The sequence below is a fragment of the Macaca thibetana genome, chromosome 19 (genome assembly GCF_024542745.1).
Source record: "Macaca thibetana thibetana isolate TM-01 chromosome 19, ASM2454274v1, whole genome shotgun sequence".
Lineage (NCBI taxonomy): Eukaryota > Metazoa > Chordata > Mammalia > Primates > Cercopithecidae > Macaca > Macaca thibetana.
Window position 1 is genome coordinate 48,147,086 of NC_065596.1, and position 27,230 is coordinate 48,174,315.

The 27,230-nt window shown below is 46.7% G+C and overlaps 2 protein-coding genes and 1 long non-coding RNA gene across 5 annotated transcripts in view; 2 read left to right on the forward strand and 1 right to left on the reverse strand.

Annotated features, from left to right (window-relative positions):
* The window catches only part of LSM14A (LSM14A mRNA processing body assembly factor), a 59,415-nt gene extending 57,652 nt beyond the window's left edge, over positions 1–1,763 (reverse strand). For all 3 annotated transcript variants that reach the window (XM_050768470.1, XM_050768471.1, XM_050768469.1), the window contains exon 1: positions 1,431–1,763. In XM_050768470.1, the coding sequence (XP_050624427.1) occupies positions 1,431–1,551 (121 nt within the window). In that variant the 5' untranslated portion in view covers positions 1,552–1,763. The remainder of the gene's footprint in view (positions 1–1,430) is intronic.
* Positions 1–24,564, forward strand: LOC126941816 (uncharacterized). Its single transcript, XR_007721439.1, has 3 exons — positions 1–844; positions 22,799–22,918; positions 23,080–24,564. It is a non-coding gene; the product is annotated as an uncharacterized LOC126941816 (long non-coding RNA).
* Positions 1–27,230, forward strand: part of PEPD (peptidase D) — an 873,572-nt gene that overhangs the window by 65,455 nt on the left and 780,887 nt on the right. The window lies entirely within an intron of this gene.

A 27,230-nucleotide genomic window follows, 5' to 3' on the forward strand; every position in this document is an offset into this window, starting at 1 on the left:
TGGGAGGCTGAGGCGGGTGGATCACCGGAGGTCAGGAGTTCGAGACCAGCCTGGCCAACATGATGAAACCCTGTCTCTACTAAAAATACCAAATTAGCCGGGCGTGGTGGCGGGCCCCTATAATCCCAGGTACTTGGGATGCTGAGGCAGGAGAATCACTTGAACCCGGGAGGCGGAGATTGCAGTGAGCTGAGATTATGCCATTGCATGATCTAAAGAGCTAAACTCCATCTCAGAAAAATAAATAAATAAAGGATTTACCAGAGCATCCAACAAGTATTATTAAATACTTGATCCCGTGAAACCACTTCCCTATCAGTTAACGATTTTTAAAAGTTTACAGATTTCAAAAATCTTCTTTATCCTTGGACCAAACCTACCCAGAGAGTCCCTAACCATGCTATGCAGCTCCCACCTCTACCAGAAGTGCTGGGAAAATCACCTAGGTTATCTAGCTTCCCCCAAAGTATTTTACACTGTTGTGAGATTTCCTTTAAGATTCAGGAGCTAGTTTATTTACTTTCTGGTTTCCTGGCAGAGCAAAGGCCCTGCACGTGTGAACGGAAACAAAACCCACACAGACTCTAGCGATGCCAAATATTAATACTATGGGTAGGGGCACCTTCTTTCTCGGCCGAATTCCTTTTCCCAGAGAGCCTCCAGAGGGATCAGTCAACGCCCACTGAGCCTGGATCAAAGGTCAAGCTTGCCTGGTCAAGAAGGATCCTGGATCAAGCTTGAACCCGTTTCCAGAAACAGGGCAGTCGGGGCAGCAGCAAGCATTTTTACCACGCGCCCTAATGAGATGGTTGCACAACAGGCTTTGAGGATTCCGGTTTAACAGGTAAATACCAACAGAGAATGAGCCGAGGGAGATGGGATCTGCTCCACGGCATCGATGGCATTTCGAGAATGTCTGCGTCGCAGAGCAAACCCAAAGTTTTAGCACATTACTCAGAGTTCACCAGAGGAAGATTGCCACGAATTGAAATGAACAAAGTGAGAAAATGGGTGCTGTGTAGTCAATGCATCCGCGATGAACTCAAGCTGGGCGGAAAAATTCTTTGAATACTCCGGCTTTGTTTTGTGCTAAGACGACAGAAGCCCCGAATTTCGGAGTTGGAAGACGCGTTTCTCCGTGTTCTCCAGCCCGTTCTCGGACTTCAGGGCCGCCCGCCCGCCGCGCACTCAGTCCCGTAGTTCCCTGGGCTTCAGGCGCGGACCTTCCAGGGGGGCGGAAGCCAGGGAGCCGCGGGGAGGCCGCGGTCCGGCCCGCGACGCCGGGGCCCGGAGAAGGGAGGGGAGAGGGGAAAGGCCTGCCGGAGCTCGACGGAGGGAGGGAAGGGAACGAGGAGGCCACGGGCCGGAGCGGGGAGCAGCCCCGAGCGGCGCCCGGCCCGGCCCCCACCCCGAGGCCCGGTCCCGCGTACCTTTGGCAAGGGCTACGGTGGAGTTTTCGGTGTCGATGGTGTAGAGGATGCCCTCGTAGCGGATCTCCGCCTTGGAGATGAGGCTGATCTTGCTGCCGATGTAAGGGGTGCCCCCGCTCATGGCGCCGCCGCCGCCGCTCCCGGCTGCTCGCAGAGAGGCAGATCCCACGCCGCTGTCGCCCGCTCCGCACGCCCGCTAGCTCCGTCGACACCTACAGCAGCCGCTTCAGACCCAACATGGCGGCGGCGCCGGGTCCGCTACCCTCCCCCAGCCTCCCGCCCTCAAGCCGCGGCGCGGCGGCGGCGGCAGCGGCAGCGGCGGCGGCGCGGGGCATGCTGGGAGGGCTAGGCCGCGCTGTCGCGAGACTTGGCCGACGGCTGGCGGCTCTCGGTTCCTGGCTCCCGGCTCCTTCGCGGCCTCGGGAGTCCCGGCAGCGCCTATTGGCTTGGGCTACGGCGGTGGTCCTGGGGCCGCGTGACAGGAACTTCGGGGACCGGCTGAGTGCCTCGTGGCACCGCTTGCTGCGGGCTGGAGAGGAGGCGCGCGGCCCTCCTTTTGACTCAGGCCTTGGCCGCCTTGTCGTGGGTCCTGTGTCTTTGCCGACGCGGGGCCCTCCGCCTGGAGCGCTGCCCACCCGCCTCCGAGTTGTGGCGAGCCGCTGCTCATCCTTTTAAGACACTGAACCTGCACCTCGTGGAGCTCCTACGGCTCTATTACCGCAGCCATCGTCCAGGGAGCTTCCCCCGAGGCTGCCCCTGGAGCTGGGGCTCTCCCGACGGCTCAGTGTTTTAGTCCCTTCCTGTCCCTCTCATTCAGCCGGTCTGAACTATCTTCATGGCTTGCAACGCCATTGTAACTCACCAATCCCAATTATCAGTCTGTAGCTTGGATCAATTCCGTGAACTCGGGTTTCGCGCCTAGCCTCTGTCCAATCTCCAACGTTAAGGGTCCAAAGCCATGCTCCCTATTTCCCCTCTAACCTGCTCCTTCACCACCGTTCCCTGTTGATGTAACCGGTACCATTTTTACTCAGCTGCTCAGACTAAAAGCCTTGAGTCAGTCTTGACCTCTGTCTTGCTTCCACATCTGTTCTGACTACACCTCTCCGTTATATCTACACAATGTATCCTAAATCTGACCTCTTCTCCTCATCTCCATCCCTACACCTCTCCCACAAATCACGATTACTCGGGCTGAATTATTGCAGTAGCCTTCTAAAAGTTGCCTCTGTGTCAACCCTTGCCCCCAGTACTTTATTCTCAACACAGCAGCTAGAGAGATCTTGTTAAAATCTAACTCAGGGCTGGGCGCGGTGGCTCACGCCTGTAATCCCAGTACTTTGGAAGCCCGAGGCGGGCGGATCACAGGTCAGGAGTTGGAGACCAGCCTGGCCAACATGGTGAAACCCCGTCTCTACTAAAAATACAAAAAAATTAGCCGGGCATGGTGGCGCGCACCTATAGTCCCAGCTACTTGGGAGGCTGAGGCAGGAGAATTGCTTGAACCCAGGAGGCGGAGGTTGTGGTGAGCCGAGATTGTGCCACTGCACTCCAGTCTGGGCTACAGAACGAGACTCTGTCTCAAAAAAAAAAAAAAAAAAAAAGAAAAAATATATAACTCTGATCATGTTCTTCCTCTACTCACTCTACTGATCCCATGTTACACAGAGAGAAAACCAGACTTTGGCTTCTAAGGATATACATGAATTAGCTTCTCGTTCTATTCCAGTCACGTCTAATTCAACCGGTACTTGAGCACTTTATTCCAGTATCTGCTCAAGTATCACCTCCAGATATGACGTCTCTGACAACCTTGTTTAAAATAATACCACTCACATCACTCTACATCTCCTTAACTCAGCTTGCATTTTCTTTATAGCATGTATCTCTCTCAAGTATGTCTGTTTAATTATTTGTGTCTGTCTTCTTCACTAGAATGTAAACATTTTGAGAGAGAGATGTTGTTTTGGTCGCTGCTGTATCATCAGGGCCTAGTACAGCACCTGGCTCCGGGCAGCTGCTCAGTTAATTTTTGCTGCATGAATGAACAGCAGGATGAAGGCAGAGCACAGGCAGGATGGTAGTGAGCTGAGTGAGCAAATGGCGAGAAGTCTGGCATCATAAGAGAGGGACACAGGAGAGAGACAGAGCTCTGATGGTGCTGGTGCACAGTGGCTACAAAGAAAGGTTTGGAAATCCCTGTTTCAGTACAAGGTCCGTGCGAGGAAGTTGAATTGTTTGTTTTTGTTTTTTTGAGACAGTCTCACTCTTTCACCTGGGATGGAGTGCAGTGGTGCCATCTGGTTGCTCACTGCAACCTCCACCTCCTGGGTTCATGCCATTCTCCTGCCTCAGCCTCCCGAGTAGCTGGGATTACAGGTGCACGCCACTACGCCTGACTAATTTTTTGTATTTTTAGTAGAGATGGGGCTTCACCATGTTGGCCAGGCTGGTCTCAAACTCTTGGCCTCGAGTTATCCACCTGCCTTGGCCTTCCAAAGTGCTGGGTTTACAGGCGTGAACCACCGTGCTTGGCAATTCTTTCATGGTTAAATAATATCCCTTTGTATGGACATACCATATTTTGTTTATCCATTAATCAGTTGATGAACATTTGGGTTGTTTTCACTTCTGCTATTATAAATATCCATGAATACCTCTATGAACTAGTTGTTGTGGGAACATGTGTTTTCAATCCTCCTAGGAATGAAGTGATTGAGCCATATAGTAACTTAGAGTTTAACTTCTTGAGGAACTGTCAAACTATTTTCCAAAGCAGCTACACTGTTTTACTTTTCCACTGGCAATTGTATGAGGGCTCCAGTTTTCTCCACATCCTCACCAACACCTGTTATTGTTTATCTTTTTTTGTTTGTTTGAGATGGTGTTTTGCTCTTGTTGCTTAGGCTGGAGTGCAATGGTGCGATCTTGGCTCACCGCAACCTCCACCTCCCGGGTTCAAGAGATTCTCCTAGGCCGGGCGCGGTGGCGCAAGCCCGTAATCCCAGCACTTTGGGAGACCGAGACGGGCGGATCACGAGGTCAGAAGATCGAGACCATCCTGGCTAACACGGTGAAACCCCGTCTCTACTAAAAAATACAAAAAACTAGCCAGGCGAGGTGGCGGGTGCCTGTAGTCCCAGCTACTCGGGAGGCTGAGGCAGGAGAATGGCATAAACCCAGGAGGCGGAGCTTGCAGTGAGCTGAGATCCGGCCACTGCACTCCAGCCTGGGCGACAGAGCGAGACTCCGTCTAAAAAAAAAAATCGATTCTCCTGCCTCAGCCTCCCTAGTAGCTGGGATTACAGGCATGCATCACCACATCTGGCTAATTTTGTATTTTTGGTAGAGTCGGAGTTTCTCCATGTTGGTCAGGCTGGTCTCAAACTCCTGACCTCAGGTGATCTGCCCGCCTTGGCCTCCCAAAGTGCTGGGATTACAGGCATGAGCCACCGCACCCGGCCATTTGTCTGTCTTTTTGAGACAGGGTGTCACTCTGTCAACCAGGCCGGAGTGCAGTGGCCCTATCATGGCTCACTGCAGTCTTCCTGGGCTCAAGCAATCCTTCACCTCAGCCTCCCAGGTAGCTGGGAGCACAGGTATGCCCAGATAATTTTTGTATTTTTTTGTAGAGACAGGGCCTTGCCATGTTGCCCAGGTTGGTCTTAAATGCCTGAACTCAAGTGAGCCTCTCGCCTTGGCTTCCCGGAGTGCTGGAATTACAGGTGTGAGCCCCACACCCAGCCAACCACTTTTAAATTGGGCAATTTTCCTTTTCATTGTTGAGTGGAAAGAGTTCTTTTATATATTCTAGATACAAATCTCTAATCAGATCTACAATCTGCAAATAGTCTCTTCTCATTCAGTGGGTTGGTTGTCTTTTCACTTTCTTGATAGTGCCCTTTGAAGCACAAAAGTTTTTAATTTTTATAAAGTCCAGTTTATTCATTTTTGTTGTTGTTGTTTGCACTTTTGGTGCAACAACTTTTGGTGCAATAAAGCATTGCCTAATCCAGGATACAAATATTTACCCACAATGTTTGCTTCTAAGTTTTATGTGTTAACTCTTACATTTAGGTCTTTGATTTATCCTGAGCCAATTTTTGTCTATGGTATGAGGGGGACTTCGAATCTTGCCTGAAATGGAGATGGGATTAAGAAGCTTTCAGATCAAACAGGAGATGGAGTGATTACAGGAGGAAGAGTGAGATATATGTTCTGGAAAGTAAGCAATTCAATATGGCCAGAGCCTAAAGTATGCAGAATATATTAGGAGTTATAGTGGATAGCAGTGGCCACACCAAAGGTGGTGAGGGTTGAGGGCCTTGTTTCTCCCGTGTTGTCCAACAGCCATCCCCTAGCCTCATAAAATAGAGACAAATATAAGGAAAAAACAGTGTACTAGCTGGGAATTGCTTTGGACAAGCCTCGCAAAGCCTCCAGATCTTCTTTCTTACCCCATAGCTCCTCAAGTGTAGAAATTCTAGAGCTTCTACTGCTGAAAACATTAATGGGGAAGAATTTATTTTTTCTACAGGCTGCCAGGAGCTTTTAAGCAGGGAAGCAACAATGGATTTTGGATTTTTAGGAATCCTGCGATGTGTCACAGTTCTCAACCTTGTTTCTAGTACACGAAACGGAGATTAATGTGCATATTACACTATGGGCTACCAACTGATCAGTTGCATTATACATAGTTCCTGCTGCCCTAGGGTGCAGGAAGCCATGAGTTGCAAAACATAAAGTAGAAGCTACAAGATTGGTGACTGATTGGTTGTAGCCAGTTAAGGACTCCCAGTTCCAGGACTGAACACCTTGGTGAGTCCTAGGGCCAGTGATGGGCATAAGGAGAATGGATAAAAGGCAGTTTATTTGTGGAGGGGGATGGAAATATTAATAGATGTAGATAATTTTGCACTTGTTGAGCTGGAAGTGCCTGTTGGGACACCAAGCAATTCCATCTACTTCATAGTTGGTATGACCCTAAAAGTCGGGAGATCTGAAATGGAGATGTAAATTTGGAAATTGTTATAGATGGAAAAAGGATAAGCTCACTCTCAGTGGCTCATACCTGTAATTCCAGCTACTCAAGAGGCACTCCAGCCTGGGCAACAGAGAGAGACTCCGTCTCAAAAAAACAAAAAGAAAAGGAAAGAAAAGAAATGCCAAGAACACGCAAATCCATAGAGGCAGAAAATATTAGTGGATTAGTGGCTGCAAGGGCTGGGACATGGGGGTGAGGAGTGGGTATGGGAAGTCACTACCAAGGGGTGCAGGGTTTCTTTCTGGGGTGATAAAAATGTCTGGAAGTAGGATAGGTGCAATGGCTCATGCCTGTAATCCCAGCACTTTGGGAGACTGAGGCGGTTGGATCACCTGAGGTCAGGAGTTCAAGACCAGCCTGGCCAACATGGTGAAACCCCGCCTCTACTAAAAATACAAAAAAAATTAGCTAGGCGTGGTGGCACACGCCTGTAATCCTAGCTACTTGGGAGGCTGAGGCAGGAGAATCACTTGAATCCAGGAGGTGGAGGCTGTAGTGAGCCAAGATAGCGCCATTGCACTCCAGTCTGGACAACAAGAGTGAAACTCCATCTCAAAAAGAAAAAGAAAAAAAATGTCTGGTAGTATATAATGATAATGGTTGCATGACTTTGTAGATATACTAAAACCCACTAAATTGTATACTTTAAAAAGTGAATTTTGGGCCAGGTGGGGTGGCTCCAGCCTGTAATCCCAGCACTTTGGGAGGCTGAGGTGGGCGGATCACGAGGTCAGGAGTTTGAGACCAACCTGACCAACATGGTACTAAAAATACAAAAAAAATTAGCTAGGCATGGTGGTGCATGCCTGTAATCCCAGCTACTCAGGAGGCTGAGGCAGGAGAATTGCTTGGACTTGGGAGGCGGAGGTTGCAGTGAGCCGAGATTGCGCCACTGCACTCCAGCCTGGATGACAGAGCAAGATTCCATCACAAAAAAAAAAAAAAGAAAGAAAAGAAAGTGAATTTTATGATACGTGAATTCTATCTCAAAAAGGCAAACTTTCCATGTAAAATGGCCCTATTAAAACTGAGGTTATGTAGCAAAAACAAGCACTTGCTTTTGAAATAATATTTAAGTAAAAAAACTGAATACAGAATTGTGTGAGTATAAAGACTTTCTTAAAAGGAAAAAAAACGAACAACATATAAAAATAAAGCAGGAAAGTAGTAATTTCCAAATGCTGTGGTACCATGGTATTAGATATACAATTTTAAAGTAAGGTTTTCTCTCTGTATTAGTTAGGAGATGTGTTCTGTTTACAGGAACCACCCACAAATTCAGTGACTTAAAACAATTATCACTTTATTATACCTCTCAATTTCATGGATCATGCTTGACTAAGCAATTCAGTTCCATGTAGCCTCAACTGGAATCACTGGGGGCAGCTTGCCTGGTCTAGAGGGTCCAAGATGGCTTCACTCACTTATCTGACTATTTCACAGGATCAGCTAGAAGTCCAGGACTTTTGGGACACTGTGAAGCCACCTTACCATTTGGACTGTCAGCTGTCCTATTTGTGGCAGTGTTATTTTGAGGCTCTCCTGACCAGCAAACACATACCTTAAGTGACGCAAAAGGCAAAGATTCCTAACATCTACTGGAAGTCTACTTTGTGCCTGGTTGTTGGGTCAGTCATCTTACACATATTGGAGGAGACACATCTTGACACAGGTTGAGTTTTTTTTCTTTTTGGGACAGGGTCTCACTCTGTGGCCCAGGCTGGAGTGCAGTGGCATGATCTTGGCTCATTGCAACCTACACCTCCTTGGTTCAAGCGATTCTTGTGCTTCAGCCTCCCAAGTAGCTGGGATTACAGGTATGCACCACCACGCCCACCTAATTTTTGTATTTTTAGTGGAGATGTGGTTTCACCATGTTGGCCAGGCTAGTCTGGAACTCCTGACCTCAAGTGATCCGCCAGCCTCGGCCTCCCAAAGTGCCTGTAATCCCAGCGCTTTGGGAGGCCAGTCCACAGGTTGAGTTCTAAAGCCATGTGTGTCTATTGGTTCTTCTCAGAAATAGATGCTGAGCCAGAGTTAAGAGGTTTATTGGAGGTAATGCCTGGGAAAGGTAAAAGGGAGAAGAAGCAGGATTGAGCAGGGAGAGCCCCAGACTGTACTGCAGATCTGACAACGTCTTGGCCAACCCAACAGGAAGCCCTGGAGCAAAGATGGCTCTTTGGAACAGAAATAGTTAGGCCCTAATACCCCTGCTGTGTTCTGTTGTTGGCTGGGGTTGCCTGGGAGGAGCATGGACTTGGATTGAAAGCGGAAGTAGATCCTGTTGGCTAACTTCACTTCTTGGAACAGCATGATGAGTTATTTCTGGAAGCCAGTAAAAATTAGAGGTAGTGCCTGGGCGTGGTGGCCCATGCCTGCAATCCCAGCACTTTGGGAGGCCAAGGCTCGCAGATCACTTGAGGTCAGGGGTTTGAGACCAGCCTGGCCAACACAATGAGACCCTGTCTCTACTAAAAACACAAAAAATTAGCAGGGTGTGGTGACACACACCTGTAATCCCAGCTTCTCAGGAGGCTGAGGCACGAGAATCACTTGAACCTGGGAAGCAGGGGGCTGCAGTGAGCTGAGATGGCGCCACTACACTCTAGCCTGGGTGACAGAGCAAGACTCCGTTTCCAAAATATATGTGTGTGTGTGTGTATATGTGTATATTTTATATATATATGGTGTATATATATGTATATATGGTAAACAATACTCTAAAGTCTTATCCGGAGATTGCATCTCACCTTAGTATTAGTACACTTGATCCCCAGATTAATGAGTTTCTCTCTTTTTTAAATTTTTAAAAAATTTTTTGAGACAGGCTTTTGCTCTGTCACCCAGGGTGGAGTACAGGGTGCAAGCTCAGCTCACTGCGGCCTCAACCTCCTGGGCTCAGGGGATCCTGCTACTTCAGCCCTCCAAGTAGCTGGGACCACGGGTGCACACCACCACGTCCACCTATCTTTTTAAAGAGAGTGTATTTTTCTGTTGAAAATCTGCATCTTGTTGGCCCGGCACAGTGGCTCACACCTGTAATCCCAGCATTTTGGGAGGCCAAGACAGGTGGATCACCTGAAGTCAGGAGTTCGAGACCAGCCTGGCCAACATGGTGAAACCCCATCTCTACTAAAAATAGCAAAATTAACCAGGCGTGGTGGCAGGAACGTGTAATCCTAACTACTGGGGAGACTGAGGCAGGAGAATCGCTTGAACCTGGGAGTTGGAGGTTGCAGTGAGCCGAGATCATGCCATTGCACTCCAGCCTGAGTGACAAGAGTGAAACTCTGTCTCAAAAAAAAAAAAAAGGAAAAAGAAAATCTTCATCTTCTTATCATTTTGTCTATTTTACGCTATAATTTCATTAACATACTTATAGTAGTTATCATAAAGTCCTTATCTGCAAATTCCAGTATCTCAGTCATGTAAGAATCTGCATATATCGATTGTTTTTTCTCTTGATTACGAATCACATTTTCCTGCTTTGCATCTCATAATTTTTAATTTTATGCCAGATATTGTGTCTAGCTAGATACTGTACACTAGACATTGTAAAGAACCAAAGTGACTGAAGTAAATATTTTTTCCCTGGAGAGGGCAAGCCCTTTCCTCTTGCCAGTCAATTAGGATGAGGAGCTAATCAGTCAGATCCAATCAAGACTGGAGCTGAATTGGGGTTGGATTAGTTGCAGGTTTAGTTAGCTTTTGTCCACCTGGATTTTAAATGTCTTAAGGGCAAGATGTGCTCTGTGTCTTATGGGCCCCTTCTTCTAGTGGAATTTTGGACCCAAGCATGAAGAGTTAGTGGAGTTTTCTCTCTGTCTTTCAGTGAGGAAGACGGAAGACCCAGCCTCCTGCACTGCAACCCACTTAGCAAAAGTGGAAGACTAGCACTGTGTTTTGAGTTCTTAGATATTTCCATCTGTTGCTTCAGCCCATAGAGATGTTTAAAGAATCAGTGGTTTCTTCTTAGCCAAGCAGAGCCCCATCCTCTGTGGCAGGGCCCATCTTCTGCCTGCCCATGCCCAGACTTGGCAAATGCCCCCACTGATCCCTAATTTTTCCTACCTATGAAGCCTTGTCCCCTTTCTCTAGAATTTAGTTCCTTTAGACTATTTTATGATATCTGAAAAATCAATATGATATTTTACTTTATCTGTTTTCCCCCATGTTTACAACAAAACTGGTGGTTTATTTAGATCTTTACAGCCTAATTGGAAGAGGAATTTGAAAGATTTTTTTGGCTGTATTTATTTTTTATTCTTATTTTATTTGTTTATTTTTTGAGATGGAGTCTCACTCTTTTGCCCAGGCTGGAGTGCAGTGGCACGATCTTAGCTCACTGCAACCTCTGCCTCCCGGGTTCAAGCGATTCTTCTGCCTCAGCTTCCCGAGTAGCTGGTATTACAGGCATGTGCCACCATCCCTGGCTAATTTTTGTATTTTTAGTAGAGACAGGGTTTTGCCATGTTGGCCAGGCCGGTCTTGAACTTCTGACCTCTGGTGATCCACCCGCCTCGGCCTCCCAAAATGCTGGGATTACAGGTGTGAGCCACCACACCCGGCCTTTGGCCATATTTAAATTCATTAGGAGCATATCTGTTATATCCTTAGGGAGTCCCTCCTAGCTAGGTTTTTTTTTTCTCTAAAGTTGAGATAGACTGCTGGTCTTTTGTTTAAGAAATATGTGATGCTGTTGGCTTGCATTTGGGGGCCATGTGTTTTGGAAAATATGTCCCTTCAAACCACAGACCCACTCTCACTGGGTGAACTTCTCATTCTGTGAGAGACACACTGAAACCGAAACTAATAACCATTGCTAGGGAAAGTGTCTCTCATGTCATACGTGCTCTGGGGTGCATGCACATTGAGTGGAATTGTTACTGATTCCTATCTTTCTCTTACTCTCTCTTTCCAAAACAGGATCATTGAATTGATATAAAGACATAGATGGTACAATTTCATAGTTTGCTGCTTCTTAATTTAGTTACAGCAGCCCTCTGTTACATGTCTTTATGTCTATTTTTAAAATGAGAAAACTGACTGGGCATGGTGGCTCATGACTGTAATCCCAGCACTTTGGGAGGCTGAAGCAAGAGGATTGCCTGCGTCCAGGAGTTCGAGACCAGCCTGGGCAACATAGCGAGTCCCTGGCTCTACAAAAATAAAACAAAATTAGTTGTATGTGATAGCACATTCCTGTAGTCCCAGCTACTCAGGAGACTGAGTTGGGAAGATCACTTGAGCCCAAGAAGTCAAGGCTGCAGTGAGCTGTGATCATGCTACTGTACTCCAGCCTTGGCAACAGGGTGAGAGAATGTCTCAAAAAAACTCCCCAAAACAAAAAATAAAAACCAGCCAGGCATGGTGGCTCATGCCTGTAATCCCAGCACTTTGGGAGGCCAAGGCGGGTGGATCACTTGAAGTCAGGAGTTCAAAACCAGCCTGGCCAACATGGTTAAACCTGTCTCTTCTAAAATACAAAAATTAGCTGGGCATGGCAACACCGGGGAGGTGGAGGTTGCAGTGAGCTGAGCTTGTGCCATTGCACTTTAGCCTGGGCAACAGAGCGAGACCCCGTCTAAAATATAATGAAACAAAAACCACACACACGCACACAACACACACACACGCACACACACACCACTCAAAAGTGGAAGTCAAGTAACTTAGATCTAGTATTAAGGTGGAAGTCATGGATTTCAATCAAGTGGTTGTAATTCCACAATGTAGGTGCTTTACACCATTTTAGGATGGCGCAAATATAATTTTTTATCAAGTGACAACTTAAGCAGATGATACTTCTTGCCTGGAGATTTGTGTTGAGAAGGATTGTGAGACTGTGTCTGAGACATCAGGAGCTTGTACCATGATCAATTACCAGTGCCTTCAGTGGACATAGGGCAGAAGAATGGTGGCACCAGGTGCAAATCTGTCTATACCATCTGCCTCTTAAGTAAATGCAGTAAAAGCATGACTAAGTGGTTTATGAATTTAATAGCATTCTACAATTAGTTTTATTATCCTTACCATTTCTCAAATATTTGTCCAACTACCCTAACAACGAACAATAGAAATTGATAAGACATGTATGATTGGAAAGTAATCAAAATAATGGAAACTAAGCTATATTAATTTTTCTGAATAAAAAAATTCTTTTTTTTTGAGACAGAGTCTCTCTCTGTTGCTTAGGCTGGAGTGCAGTGTTGCGATCTCAGCTCACTGCAACTTCTGCCTTCTGGGTTCAAGCAATTCTCTTGCCTCAGCCTCCAGAGTAGCTGGGACTAAAGGTGTGTGCCACCACACCTGGCTAATTTGTGTATTTTTCAGTAGAGACGGGGCTTCGCCATGTTGGCCAGGCTGGTCTTGAACTCCTGACCTCAAGTGATCCGCTGGCCTTGGCCTCCTAAAGTACTAGGATTACAGGCATCAGCCACTACACCCAGCCTGAAAATAATATTTCTAAAGCAAATTTGATGATGCCAGACCTGTCCCTCAAGACTCCCTGCCCACCCCCCGTCCTAGTCCGGTTGAGCTGCTTGCTGTAACAAAATATCACACACCGGTGGCTTATCCGCAAAAGAAATTTATTTCTCATAGTTCTGGAGGCTGGGAAGTCCAAGATTAAGGCTGATAGATTCAGTCTCTGGTGAGGGACTGCCTCCTGGTTCATAGATGGCTGTCTTTTTGCTAAAACCTCACATGGAGAAAGGGGCAAGAGATCTCTCTGGGTCTCTCTCTCATTTTTTTTGAGACAGAGTCTCGCTCTGTCACCCAGGCTGGAGTGCAGTGGCTCCATCTCAGCTCACTGCAACCTCCACCTTTTGGGTTCAAGCAATTCTCCTGTCTCAGCCTCCCGAGTAGCTGGGACTATAGACGTGCACTACCATGCCTGGCTAATTTTTATATTTTTAGTAGAGACAGGGTTTCACCATGTTGGCCAGGCTGGTCTTGAATTCCTGACCTCAAGTGATCCTCCCACCTTGGCCTCCCACAATGCTGGGATTACAAATGTAAGCCACCGTGCCCGGCTGTCTCTGTCTTTTGAGATAGAGTCTCGCTGTGTCACCCAGGCTGAAGTACAGTGGTGTAATCATGGCTCATGACAGCCTCAAATTTCTGGGCTCAAGCAATCCTCTTGCCCTAGCCTCCTGCATAGTGACTGGGACTACAGGCATTTACCACAGCACCCCACTATTCAAAAAAAGTGTAATAGAGACAGTGTTTGACCATATTGCCCAAGTTGGTCTCAGACTCCTTGGCTCAAGTGATTCTCCCATCTTGGCCTCTCAAAGTGCTGGAATTACATTTGTGAGCCACCATGCTTGGCCAGAATCTCTTTTATAAAGGTGCTCTCTCTCTCTCTCTCTCTCTCTCTCTCTCTCTCTCTCTCTCTCTATATATATATATATATATATATAAAAATTATTATTGTTATTTTTTTGAGACAGTTTCACTCTTGTTGCCCAGACTGGAGTGCAATGGTATGATCTTGGCCAAAGTGCTGGGATTACAGGCATGAGCCACCATACCCAACCCTAAAGGTACTAATTTTATCCATGAGGGCTTGACCCTCACGACCTAATCTAAAGGCCCTACTTCCAAATACCATCCCCTTGAGGGCTAAGGTTTTAACTTATGAATTTTAGGGGAACATAAACATTCAGTCTATTGTACTTCCCCCCATCCCCAGAGACATCAGTGGCTTTAATAGCTTCTCCTTGCTCTGTTCTCTTAGAATATCCTTGGTTATGTTGTTTATAAAAGCCTGTGTGAGTTGGCACTTGCTTAAATCTCTGGTCTCACCTTTTGTCTCTCGCCTTTACCTTCCCCCATTGTGTCTCTCTACTCCCACCAAGCCTTAACTTAATTTTATTTATTTATTTAGAGACGGAGTCTTGCTCTGTCACCCAGGCTGGAGTGCAGTGGTGCAATCTCAGCCTGCTGCAACCTCTGCCTCCCAGGTTCAAGCGATTCTCCTGCCCCAGCCTCCCAAGTAGCTGGGATTACAGATGTGTGCCACCACACCCGACTAATTTTTGTATTTTTAGTAGACACAGGGTTTCACCTTGTTGGCCAGGCTGGTCTTGAACTCCCGACCTCAGGTGATTGGCTTGCCTCAGCCTCTCAAAGTGCTGGGATTACCGGCTTGAGCCACCACACCTGGCCTACTAATATTTTTTATATTATCGGTATTAGTCCGTTCTCACAAAGCTACAAATAAATGCCTGAGACTTGATAATTGATAAGGAAAAGAGTTTTAATTGGCTCATGGTTCTGCAGGCTATACAGGAAGCATGGCTGGGGAGGCCTCAGGGAACTTAACAGCTGTGGTGGGAGGGGAAGGGGAAGCAGGCACGTCTTATGTGGATGGAGCAGAAATAGTGGTGGGGAGAGATGTCACACAAGTTTTGTTTTGTTTTGAGATGGAGTTTCGCTCTGTGGCCCAGGCTGGAGTGCAGTGGTGCGATCTCGGTTCACTGCAACCTCTGCCTCCTAGGCTCAAGCGATTCTCCTGCCTCAGTCTGCCGAGTAGCTGGGATTACAGGCGCCCACCACCACGTCCAGCTAATTTTGGTATTTTTAGTAGAGATGGGGTTTCACCTTGTTACCCAGGCTGGTCTCAAACTCCTGACCCCAAGTGATCCACCCGCCTCAGCCTCCCAAAGTGCTGGGATGACAGGCAGGAGCCACCTCTCACACACTTTTCAACAGCCATGGAGAGCTCGTGAGAACTCTATCATGAGAGCAGCACTGGGGGATGATGCTAAACCATTAGAAAGCACCCCCATGATCTGATCACCTCCCACCAGGCCCCACTTCCAACATTGGGGATTTCAACTCGGCATGAGATTTGGGTGGGAACACAGATTCAAACCATATCATTATCATATAATATGATTAAGTATAAAGAGAGAGGTGGGTCTCGCTATGTTGGCCAGGTTGGTCTTGAACTTCTGGCCTCAGGCAATCCACCTCCCTCCGCTTTCCCAAGTGCTAGGATTACAGGAGTGAGCCACTGTGCCTCGTCCCTCCAAGCCTTTGTCCTGCATTCCAGAAACCACATGAAACTTCTCCCAGATTCTTCCCATCAAGTCTTCTCACTGCAGCTCAGCCTAGATATTTTTCAGTTCAGGAGATTTCTCACTGCTGCCCTGAGATCTGCTGTCTGAGATAGTTGTTACTCAACCTGTACCAACTCTGTTGTCGCACAACTGTACTCCTTTACCAAACTCTGTCATTGCACATTGTGGTGACATTGTCTCTTTTCTTGTGTATATTCTATACTGGCCTTTAAGTCGCCCTGAGAGCAGGGATTGTATGTGTCTTTCCACCATTGCATTCCTTCCTTCCTTCCCTCCTTCCCTCCTTCCCTCCTTCCCTCCTTCCCTCCTTCCCTCCTTCCCTCCTTCCCTCCTTCCCTCCTTCCCTCCTTCCCTCCTTCCCTCCTTCCCTCCTTCCCTCCTTCCTTCCTTCCTTCCTTCCTTCCTTCCTTCCTTCCTTCCTTCCTTCCTTCCTTCCTTCCTTCCTTCCTCTCTCTCTCTCTTTCTCTCTCTCTCTCTTTCTTTGTTTCTCTCTGACAGAATTTTGCTCTTGTTTCCCAGACTGGAGTGCAGTGGTGCAGTCTCCACTCACTGCAACCTCTCCTCCTGGGTTCAAGCGATTCTCCTGTCTCAGGCTCCCAAGTAGCTGGGATTACAGGTGCCTGCCACCACGCCCAGCGAATTTTTGTATTTTTAGTAGAGACGGGATTTCACCATGTTGGCCAGGCTGGTCTTGAACTCCTGATGTCAGGTGATCCACCCACTCAGCCTCCCAAAGTGCTGGGATTACAGACGTGAGCTGCCGTGCCCGGTCTCACTATTGCATTCTTACTTCCAGCTTGGCCTGGCTGAGAGTAGGAATCAATATATCTTGGTTAGATGAATTAATAGGTTAAAAAATTTTTTTTGGTATTATGCTCACAGTAGGAGGTGAATTTTTTAAAAAATGGAACCTGTAGAAGAGATCACTTCTAGCTTTAAAGATTCTGTTTTAGGCCAGGCTTGGTGGCTCATGCCTGTAATTCCAGCACTTTGGGAGGCTAAACAGATCGCTTGAGCCCAGGAGTTGGAGATCAGCCTGGACAACACGGCAAAACCCCGTCTCTACAAAATTAGTTGGCGATCAGCCTGGGCAATATGCAAAACCCTGTCTCTACAAAATCCCCATCTCTACAACATGGCAAAATCCCGTCTCTACAGCGTGGTGGTGCATTTATGTAGTCCCAGCTACTAGGGGGGCTGAAGCAGGAGGATCATTTGAGCTTGGGATATAGAGGCTGCAGTGAGCTATGACTGCACCACTGCACTCCAACCTGGGGGACAGAGTGAGACCTGTCCCCTCCCCACAGCGAAGAGTCGATTTTAACACAAGGGCTTAAAATTAAGTTATGTAGGACATTAATTACTGCACTCATGTTCTGTACTTAGTTTTTAAAGTGAAATGGTTTGCCCTAAATCTAGTATTTTTATTCCTTTTTCCTTGTGTACAAAGTTAACATGCAGATTTCAACTACCAGCTGAGTAGGTTTGTGTGATGTTTTCTTGTTAGTCTGTGGCAGACACCCATGGCTTTCTCATTCACCCCATCTGGGCCTCCAGTGTGGTCTAATTATCCCAAAAAGCCAAGATGTGTTAGAGCAGAGCTTGATTACTCTAATGACACAATGTTTTTACAAACCTCCTGATTCCTGAATAATTATCATTATCATATTTATGTGTTTAGCCAAAAGCTTAATTGGAAGATTCCAGAATGAAACAATGCTATAGGAGAAAAAACCTTCTAGTCATTTTCTTTGGAACATTTTTTTTAAAAAAATCAAAGTATCACTAATACATGCATAAGGTTAAACAATCAAATTATGCAGGAGGGTTTATGATGCATGGAAACCATTCCAGCCTCTCTCTCCCCAGCCGTGGTCCTATGGAGGTAACCATATTTAGTTCCTTCAGCTGTTTCTCCTGCTGGTTATTGTTGCATGGAAATAATATGGTTAGGTCACAAGTTATTTTATTTTATTTTTTTGAGATGGAGTCTCGCTCTGTCACCCACCTAGGCTCACTGCAACCTCTACCTCCTGGGTTCAAGGAATTCTTGTGTCTCAGCCTCCTGAGTAGCTGGGATTACAGGTATGCACCACCTTGCCTGGCTAATTTTTGTATTTTTAGTAGAGATAGGGTTTCACCATGTTGCTCAGGCTGGTCTTGAACTCCTGACCTTAAGTGATCCACCCACCTCTGTCTCCTAAAGTGCTGGGATTACAGGCCTGAGCCACTACACCTGGTCCTATTTTAAATTTGTGTTAATTTTAGGAGTACAAGTGCAATGTTGTTACATGGATCTATTGAGTAATGGTGAAGTCAGGGCTTTTAGCGCATCCATCATCTGAATAAAGTACATTGCACCTGTTATTTTTTATTTTTATTATTATTTTTTGAGACAGGCTGTTACTCTGTGGCCCAGGCAAGAGTGCAGCGGCACGATCTCTGCTCACTGTAGCCTGGCATTCCTGGACTCAAGCGATCCTCCCACCTCAGCCTCCTAAGTAGCTGGGACTACAGGCATGCACCACCATACTCAGCTAATTTTTGTATTTTTTGTGGAAACAGGGTTTTGTCCTATTGCCCAGGCTGGTCTTGAACTCCTGGGCTCAAGAGAGCCACCCAACTAGGCCTCTCAAAGTGCTGGGATTACAGGCATGAGCCACTGCGCCCAACCTGTACCTGTTCATTTCTCATCATCTACACTCCTCCCAGCCTCCCACCTTTCCTAGTCTCCAGTGTCTATCAGTCCACACTTAATGTCCTTGTGTATACATTATTTGGCTCCCACTTATAAGTGAGAACATGGAGTATTTTTCTTTCTGTTTCTGAGTTGTTTCATTTAGAATAATGGCCTCCAGTTCCATCCATGTTGCTGCAAAGGACATGATGTCTTTTTCTTTTTTTAGAGACAGTGGTCTCCCTCTGTTGTCTAGGCTGGTCTCAAACTCCTGGCCTCAAGTGATCCTCCCGTCTTGGCCTCCCAAAGTGCTGGGGATACAGGTGAAAAGATGCAATTTCTTTTTTTTTAATGGCTGAATAGTATCCCATTATCACCAGTTCTTGATTCATCCATTTTGGACGTTGTCTATTGATTTCCAGCTATGATAAATGCAGATTTAGCTCACGGGCCAAGTACATAGAGAAATTTTAAAGTTATTTTCTATTCCTGAGTTACCTCTGTTTGCTCCACGCAGGCCTGCTGTCCAGGCTGTGTGCATGATAGGGTGGGCCCATTATGCACATGTGCTACTGGTTCTGACTAAGCATGGGCTCGGCTGTGCTGACAGTTCCATAGCATGGAGATGTGCCTGCCTCCTGGTCCTGCTTTTTGCTTGCTTATCTTAGAGTGAGTCTTGCATGTTGGAGACTTTCATCAAAGTCACCATATTGGAATGTATATGAGAACGATGTCATAAATCATTTGTTGAGGGCCTTTGTATTTTTAGTGGACTTACTCACTGGAGGCCTTCACTTAGGGTGATCAGGAAGGAAGCCATTCTCTAGACATTGGTGAACCTCTAAATGACAGATTGTGGGTGTTTTAAGACATTCGATTTTTTTTTTTTTAAGATAGAGTATTGCTTTGTTGCCCAGGCTGGAGTGTAGTGGTGAGATTTAGGCTCACTGCAACCTCCACCTTCCTAGTTCAAGCAGTTCTCTTGCCTCAGCCTCCCGAGTAGCTGGGATTACAGGTGTGCACCATCACGCCTGGCTAATTTTTGTATTTTTTTTTTTTTTTTTTTTTTTTAAGACGGAGTCTCGCTCTGTCGCCCGGGCTGGAGTGCAGTGGCCGGACCTCAGCTCACTGCAAGCTCCGCCTCCCGGGTTCCCGCCATTCTCCTGCCTCAGCCTCCCGAGTAGCTGGGACCACAGGCGCCCGCCACCTCGCCCGGCTAGTTTTTTGTATTTTTAGTAGAGACGGGGTTTCACCGTATTAGCCAGGATGGTCGCGATCTCCTGACCTCGTGATCCGCCCGTCTCGGCCTCCCAAAGTGCTGGGATTACAGGCTTGAGCCACCGCGCCCGGCCAATTTTTGTTATTTTTAATAGAGACAGGGTTTCACCATGTTGGCCAGGCTGGCCTCAAACTCCTGACCTCAAGTGATCCACCTGCCTCGGCCTCCCAAAATGCGCTGTGTCATATGCGTGAGGGTCAGGGTGTAGGAAGATTCCACTCCATGTCTTACTTCTATCCTTTGCTCTACCGGGAATTTATGGGGCTTGAGCCACTTGGAGGTCGCAAGGTATGGGTTGCTCCCTGCTTGGCTGCTATTCTCCTCTCCACCTCCCCTCCGTGGCCATTCCAGTCCCTGTCAGCCTCTGCTTCGCTTCGTCCATTACTGCTACCCTTTATTTTTGTGAGCGTGTGATGAAATACACATAACATAAACATCACCATTTTAACCACTTCTCTGTGTACAGTTCGATGGCGTTAAATACATTCACGTTATTGTACAACCACGACTACCCTCTGTCTCCAGAACTTTTCTATCTCCCCAAACTAAAATTCTATCCCCAGCCAGGCGCAGCCAGCACTTTGGGAGGCTGAGGCAGGTGAATCACTTGAGCTCAGGAGTTCGAGATCAGCCTGGGCAACATGGTGAAACCCTGTCTCTACTAAAAATACAAAAATTAGCCCGGCACGGTGGTGCACGCCTGTAATCCCAGCTACCCGGGCAGCTGAGGCACAAGAATCACTTGAATCTGGGAGGCAGAGGTTGCGGTGAGCCAAGATGATGCCACCGCACTCCAGCCTGGGTGACAGAGAAAGACTCTGTCTGAAAACAAAACAAAAACAAAGCAAAAACAAAAAACAAAGCCACAAACACACAAATAAAATTATGTACCCATTTAAACAGGAACTCTTTTTTTTTTTTTTTTTTTTTTTTTTTTTTTTTTTTTTTTGAGACGGAGTCTGGCTCTGTCGTCCAGGCTGGAGTGCAGTGGCCGGATCTCAGCTCACTGCAAGCTCCGCCTCCCGGGTTCACGCCATTCTCCTGCCTCAGCCTCCCGAGTAGCTGAGACTACAGGCGCCCGCCACCTCGCCCGGCTCGTTTTTGTATTTTTTAGTAGAGACGGGGTTTCACCGTGTTAGCCAGGATGGTCTCGATCTCCTGACCTCGTGATCCGCCTGTCTCGGCCTCCCAAAGTGCTGGGATTACAGGCTTGAGCCACCGCGCCCGGCCAACAGGAACTCTTTATTCCCCTTTCTCCCAGCCCCTGGCAACCACCATTTTGCCTACTGTGGTTGTGAATCTGACCCCTCTGGGAACCTCATATAAGTGGTATTGGTCCTATAGTTTTGTCCTTTGGGTCCACCCTCTACTTTACATCTTTTTTTTCTTTTCTTTTTTTTTAAAGTTTAATGACAGGGTCTTGTTCTTTGTCACCTGAGCTGGAGTGCAGTGGTGCAATCATAGCTCACTATAGCCTCAAGTTCTGATCTCAAGTGAGCCTCCCGCCTCAGCCTCCAGAGTAGCCGGGGCTACAGGCACACACCAACATGATGAGCCTGGCTAATCTTTTTTTTGGTAGAGACGGGATCTTTTTGTGTTGGTCCTGAGCTCCTGACCTCAAATAATCCTGCTGTCTCAGCCTTCCAAAGTGCTGGTGTTACAGGCATGAACCACTGCACCTGGCTACTTAACATCTTTAGTAATTTTGTTGAAATTTCTTATCTCTTGGTGGCTTCCCATGCGTTGTAGATTTCCAACTTGTTACCTCCTTTACTATTATTTTAGTGGGGTATTGGGAGGGAGTGGTGATAAACTATAGGGTTAAACCACCATCTTTAACCAGGGGTTTATTCATTTTGAAAAGAGGATATTCTAACAAAACCAAAAATACTGTATGATTTCGCTGATATGCAGTACCTAGAGTAGTCAAACTCACAGAGACAGAAAGTAGAATGGTGGGGCCAGTCACGGTGGTTCATGCCTGTAATCCTAGCACTTTGGGAGGCTAAGGTGGGTGGATCACCTGAGGTCAGGAGTTCAAGACCAGCCTGATCAACATGGTGAAATCCCGTCTCTACTAAAAATACAAAACTTAGCCAGATGTGGTGGCACATGCCTGTAATCCCAGCTACTTGGGAGGCTGAGGCAGGAGAATTGCTTGAACTCAGGAGGCGGAGGTTGCAGTGAGCTGAGATCGCGCCACTGCACTCCAGCCCAACCTGGGCAACAAGAGTGAAACTCCGTCTCACACACACAAAAAAGTAAAATGGTGGTTGCCAGGGGCTGAGGGCAGGGGGATTGGAGCACTATTTCTTAATGGATACAGAGTTTCAGTTTGGGAAGATGAAAAAGTTCTTGAGATGGATGATAATGATGGGACATGAAGATAAAATCCAGTGACTTCTAGGTCCACTGTCAGCCCAATGCAGAGGAATGGAGAGGGCCAACTCCTCTATGAAGGAACTTCAGGAACCGGAGCTCTTTAGACCAAGACATGATTACAGTGGCTTATTCCTGCATCTGCTGGCTTTTTGTGCATCTTTCTCCAAAGTACTAGGGCTGGCACTAGGGTGAGGCAAAGTAGGCACCTAGGGCACACGATTTAAGGAGGCACTTACTCTCAAGGTGCAATTCCAACAAAGAGAGAGGACAGCTCCAGCACACCGCTGCCTGTGCAGAAAAGTCCAGATAACATCATCTGTGTATTAGGGTTCTCCAGAGAAACAGAGCCAATAGGATGTATCAATCAATCAATCAATCAATCAATCAATCAATCTATCATCTATCTATCTCCTATTGAGGCCAGGAGTTTGAGACCAGCCTGGCCAACATGGCGAAACCTCATCTCAACTAAAAATACAACAATTAACCGGGTGTGGTGGCAGGCACCTGTAAACTCAGCTTCTCAGATGGCTGAGCACGAGAATCGCTGTCTGTCTGTCTCTCTCTCTCCTTCTATAAATATAAATATAAATATAAATAGAAGGAGAGAGAGAGAGAGATAAGAAGAGCTTTACTGTAGGAACTGGCTCATGTGATTATGGAGGCTGAGAGGTCCCACCATCTGCCGTCTAGGAGCTGGAGATCCAGGAAAGCAAGTGGTGTAATTCAGTCTGAAGTCAAAGGCCAAAGAATGGAAAAGTGTAGGCGTAGGGGTAGGGTGCATGCCTGAGAACCAGGAGCTTCGATGTCGGAGGGCAGGAAAATGTGAACTTACTGGCTCAAGGAGAGAAACAGAAAGAGAGAGAATTCCCTCTTCTTTTTTTTTTTTTTTTTGAGACAGGTCTTGCTCTGTTGCCCAGGCTGGAGTGCAGCGGTACAATCACAGCTTACGGCAGTCTCAACCTTCTGGGTTCAAGTGATCCTCCCACCTTAGCCCCCTGAGTAGCTGGACCAGAGGTATGCACCACTGATACAGAACAGCTGGGCTCCTGGCTAACCCCCCTTCCCCCCCATCTTAAGCCTGGAACTACGCCCCTAAGTGAAAACAGCTGACTCTGTTTTTCCGCCCAAATGTTGCCTTTTTGGCCTACCACATCCCTATCCTGTGCCCATAAAAGGATTTCAACTGGCAGAACAACACAAACGACTGAGCATCAGAGACGACTGATGGACACGGCTAACTTCAGATGGTGTGGCTTCAGGGGAAGAACACCTTCTTCCCACACCATCCCCTTTCCAATTCCCATCCCGCTGACAGCCACTTCCATCACCCAGTAAAATCCTCCACATATGCTACCCTTCAATCTGACCATGCAACCTGATTCTTCCTGGGTGCCAGACAAGAACTTGGGTGTGAAGAGGGCGGGGGCTTGGATGCTGCTGTGAGGACCATACAGAGCCTGCTCCCTCCAGAACCTGGTTCTAGCGTTCATTCCCTCGGGTTCCGACACTCGCTTGCTCGCACACTCCCTCTTGCAAGGAGTGGCCAGCGGCAGGCTGAGCAAAATGAGCCACTCCAGTTCCTGCTCATGAAGGGGGTCAAGGTCAAGGGAACAAATCCCATGTCACCACCACGCCACACTAATTTTTTTTTTTTTTTTTTTTGAGACGGAGTCTCGCTCTGTCGCCCAAGCTGGAGTGCAGTGGCCAGATCTCAGCTCACTGCAAGCTCCGCCGCCCGAGTTCACACCATTCTCCTGCCTCAGCCTCCCGAGTAGCTGGGACTACAGGCGCCTGCCACCTCGCCCGGCTAGTTTTTTTGTATTTTTTAGTAGAGATGGGGTTTCACCGTGTTAGCCAGGATGGTCTTGATCTCCTGACCTCGTGATCCGCCCGTCTCGGCCTCCCAAAGTGCTGGGATTACAGGCTTGAGCCACCGCGCCTGGCCACTAATTTTTAATTTTTTTGTAGAGACAAGATCTCACTCTTGCCCAGGCTGGTCTTGAACACCTGGCCTCAAGCAATCCTCCTGCCTTGGCCTCCCAAAATGCTGGGATTACAGGCGTGAACCACTATACCTGGCCTCTTGTCTTTTTGTTCTATTCAGGGTCTCGTAAATTGGATGATGCCTGCCTACATGGTTGAGAGTAATGTTTACTCAGTTACCTGTTTCAAATGCTAATCTATTCCAGAAGCATCTGCACAGACATACCCAGAAATAATGTTGTACCAGTGATCTGGGCATCCCTTAGCCTAGCCAAGTTGTCATGAGAAATTAACCATCACAATCTGTCAAAGGAAAGCAATGCCATGACAGCACTGGGAATCATGATCCAATGAGAAGACTTTGCACATCATGAGATAACAACTAGCACATTAATATCACCAGTATTAATGCTTTCTTGTAAGTTCCTCTCTTGATAATGGCACTAAGGGCCGGGGAAGGTGATAGTCTTGACTTGAGGTGGTTGACAGCTGGGTCAAGATTTGTACCACAAGTTTTAAAGTCCAAGCCTCAGCTCTTTTATTACAGCACCCAGTTACAAAAGAAATTAACGTACTCAATAACTGATATGGCTCTACCTCTTAGTGTGCAAAATTCCTGCTTTGCCCAACCTCTTATCTTGAGTAATTATGTGTTCTGATGGTGACCTGGGTCATTGAAGAGATAAATAAGTAATTATGCTAAGGAATGGGTATAACTATTGCCAAATAAAATGATAGAATAAATAATCAATATGTTATTGCAAAATACTTTCATAAAATTGCTTTTTCTCTAGAGAAAAAGTATTAAAAGAAACAACTTTTTGAGTTTATGAAAGCAATTTTAGGATAAAAGTAAAAACACTGAGCAAAATAATGAAAATAACAGTGCATTATGTAACTGTTACTATATTATAGTAATTATGTAAATTACATAGCAGTAGCTCTTAAAATTATAGGATACCTTGCCACAAGTATTATATTATTGAAAGTGATATTTAGAGCAATACCTGTCACTTGCCTTTTGAGATTGTGAAAAGGTAGAGATATTTCATGGGATCACATTTTAAAGAACTGGTCACCTTTCTGGATACACTTGAGTGCTTATGTGACCTGGGTACCATATTGGTGTTATTTTGTTAGCTGGAATTCCAAAGCATCTTGGATATGAGCATGCGGTAGTGTTGGTAGGATGGTAACTCCTACAACATCCTGTTGCTTCGTAATGTTCTGAGTACAGGGAATGTGCCTTCGGGCCCTGTGCTGATCAGATGGCAGAGATGCGGTAGTCATGGTAGTACGGTGGTGGTGGTGGTGGGTGTGTTCAATGAATGAGAGAGGGAGAACAAGAAACCTCCAAAGGTCTTAATGCTGCCACAAGGGATGAATTTGTTGTTCACATATCAGGAGGTTAAAGGCAATTAGATAAACTCTAAAGAAAAGACATTCCACGAAAAACAACAGATGTTGGCAAAGATGCGGAGAAAAGTGAATGCTTGTACGCTGTTGATGGGAATGTAAATTAGTACAACCTTTATGGAAAACAGTATAGAGATTTCTCAAAGAACTAAAAACAGAACTACCATTCCATCCAGCAAAACCACTGTGGGTAAATACCCAAAGGGAAATAAATCATATCAAAATGACGCCTGCACCCATATGCTCCTTACAGCACTGTTCACAATAGCAAAGTCATGGATCAATCTAAGTGTCCATTAATTGAGGATTGGATAAAGAAAATGTGGTACATGTACACCATGGAATACTACTCAGCCCTAGAAAAGGATGAAATAATGTATTTTGTAGCCACGTGGGATGGAGCTGGAGGCCATTGTTATTTTTTGTTTTTTTAGGTTTTTTTTTTTTTTTTTTGAGATGGAATCTCACTCTGTCACCCAGGCTGAAGTGCAGTGGCATGATCTTGGCTCATTGCAACCTCCATTTCCCAGATTCACGTGATTCTCCTGCCTCAGTCTCCCAAGTAGCTGGGATTACAGGCACCTGCCACCACTCCCGGCTAATTTTTGTATTTTTAGTAGAGATAGGGTTTCACCATGTTGGCCAGGCTGGTCTTAAACTCCTGACTTCAGGTGATCGATCCACCTACCTCGGCCTCCCAAAGTACAGGATTTCAGGCATGAGCCACCATGCCTGTCCTGGAGGCCATTGTTCTAGCAGAAATAACTCAGAAACAGAAAGTGAAATACTGCATGATCTTTTTTTTTTTTTTTTTTCTTTTGAGATGGAGTCTCACTCTCTTGCCCAGGCTGGAGTGCAGTGGCGCCATCTCAGCTCACTGCAACCTCCGCCTCCTGGTTTCACACCATTCTCCAGCCTCCTGAGTAGCTGGGACTACAGGTGCCCGCCACCATGCCCAGCTAATTTTTTTTTTTTTTGAATTTTTAGTAGAGACAGGGTTTCAACATGTTAGGCAGTCTGGTCTCTATCTCCTGACCTCATGATCTGCCTGCCTCGGCCTTCCAAAGTGCTAGGATTACAGACGTGAGCCACTGTGCCTGGCCTTGCATGTTCTTATAAGAGGGAGCTAAACAATGGGTGCATATGGACATACAGAGTGGAAAAACAGACATTGGAGACTCTAGAAGGTGAGAGAGTGGGAAGGGGGATGAGGGCTGAAGAATTACCTGTTGGGTACATTGTTCTTTATTCAGGTGATGGATATGCTACACGCCCAGACTTCACTATGACGAAATATATGCATGTAAGGAATCTGTACTTGTACCCCCTAAATGTATACAAAAGAAAAAAAAGAAGACGAAAAAAGAAAAGAGATTCCAGAAGTAGAGGGTGGGAAGACTGAGAAACTGGTCAGTTTGGGGTCTTCTCTGCTCTGTTGTTGAGAAGCTGAGCACCAAGGCTGGGGCCCGGTGCTGAGCTGAGTGGCTGCAGGCAAGGGGAGGCTGGGAGGCATGGCCGGGGAATCGCTCCGGACGCTCCCAGGGGAGATGTGGAGGTAGAAGCCAGTCTGCCGACTCCCTTCCCAGGTGAACATCTGTGGGAACCAGGCCAGCCTGGCTAAGACTGTTCTGAGAAACGTTTGTGCTTTCACACAGGCTGCCCCTTGCATTGTGGGGCAGGTGCAAAGTGCAAATGGAGATGATATATCATACGTCTAAATGTCTAAAAATTAGAATTCTAGGCCAGGCGTGGTGGTTCATTCCTGTAATCCCAGCACTTTGGGAGGGCAAGGTGGGCAGATCACCTGAGGTTAGGAGTTTGAGACCAGCCTGGACAACATGGTGAAACACTGTCTCTAGTAAAAATACAAAAATTAGTCGGGCCTGGTGGCGTGCACCAGTAGTCCCAGCAACTTGGGAAACTGAAG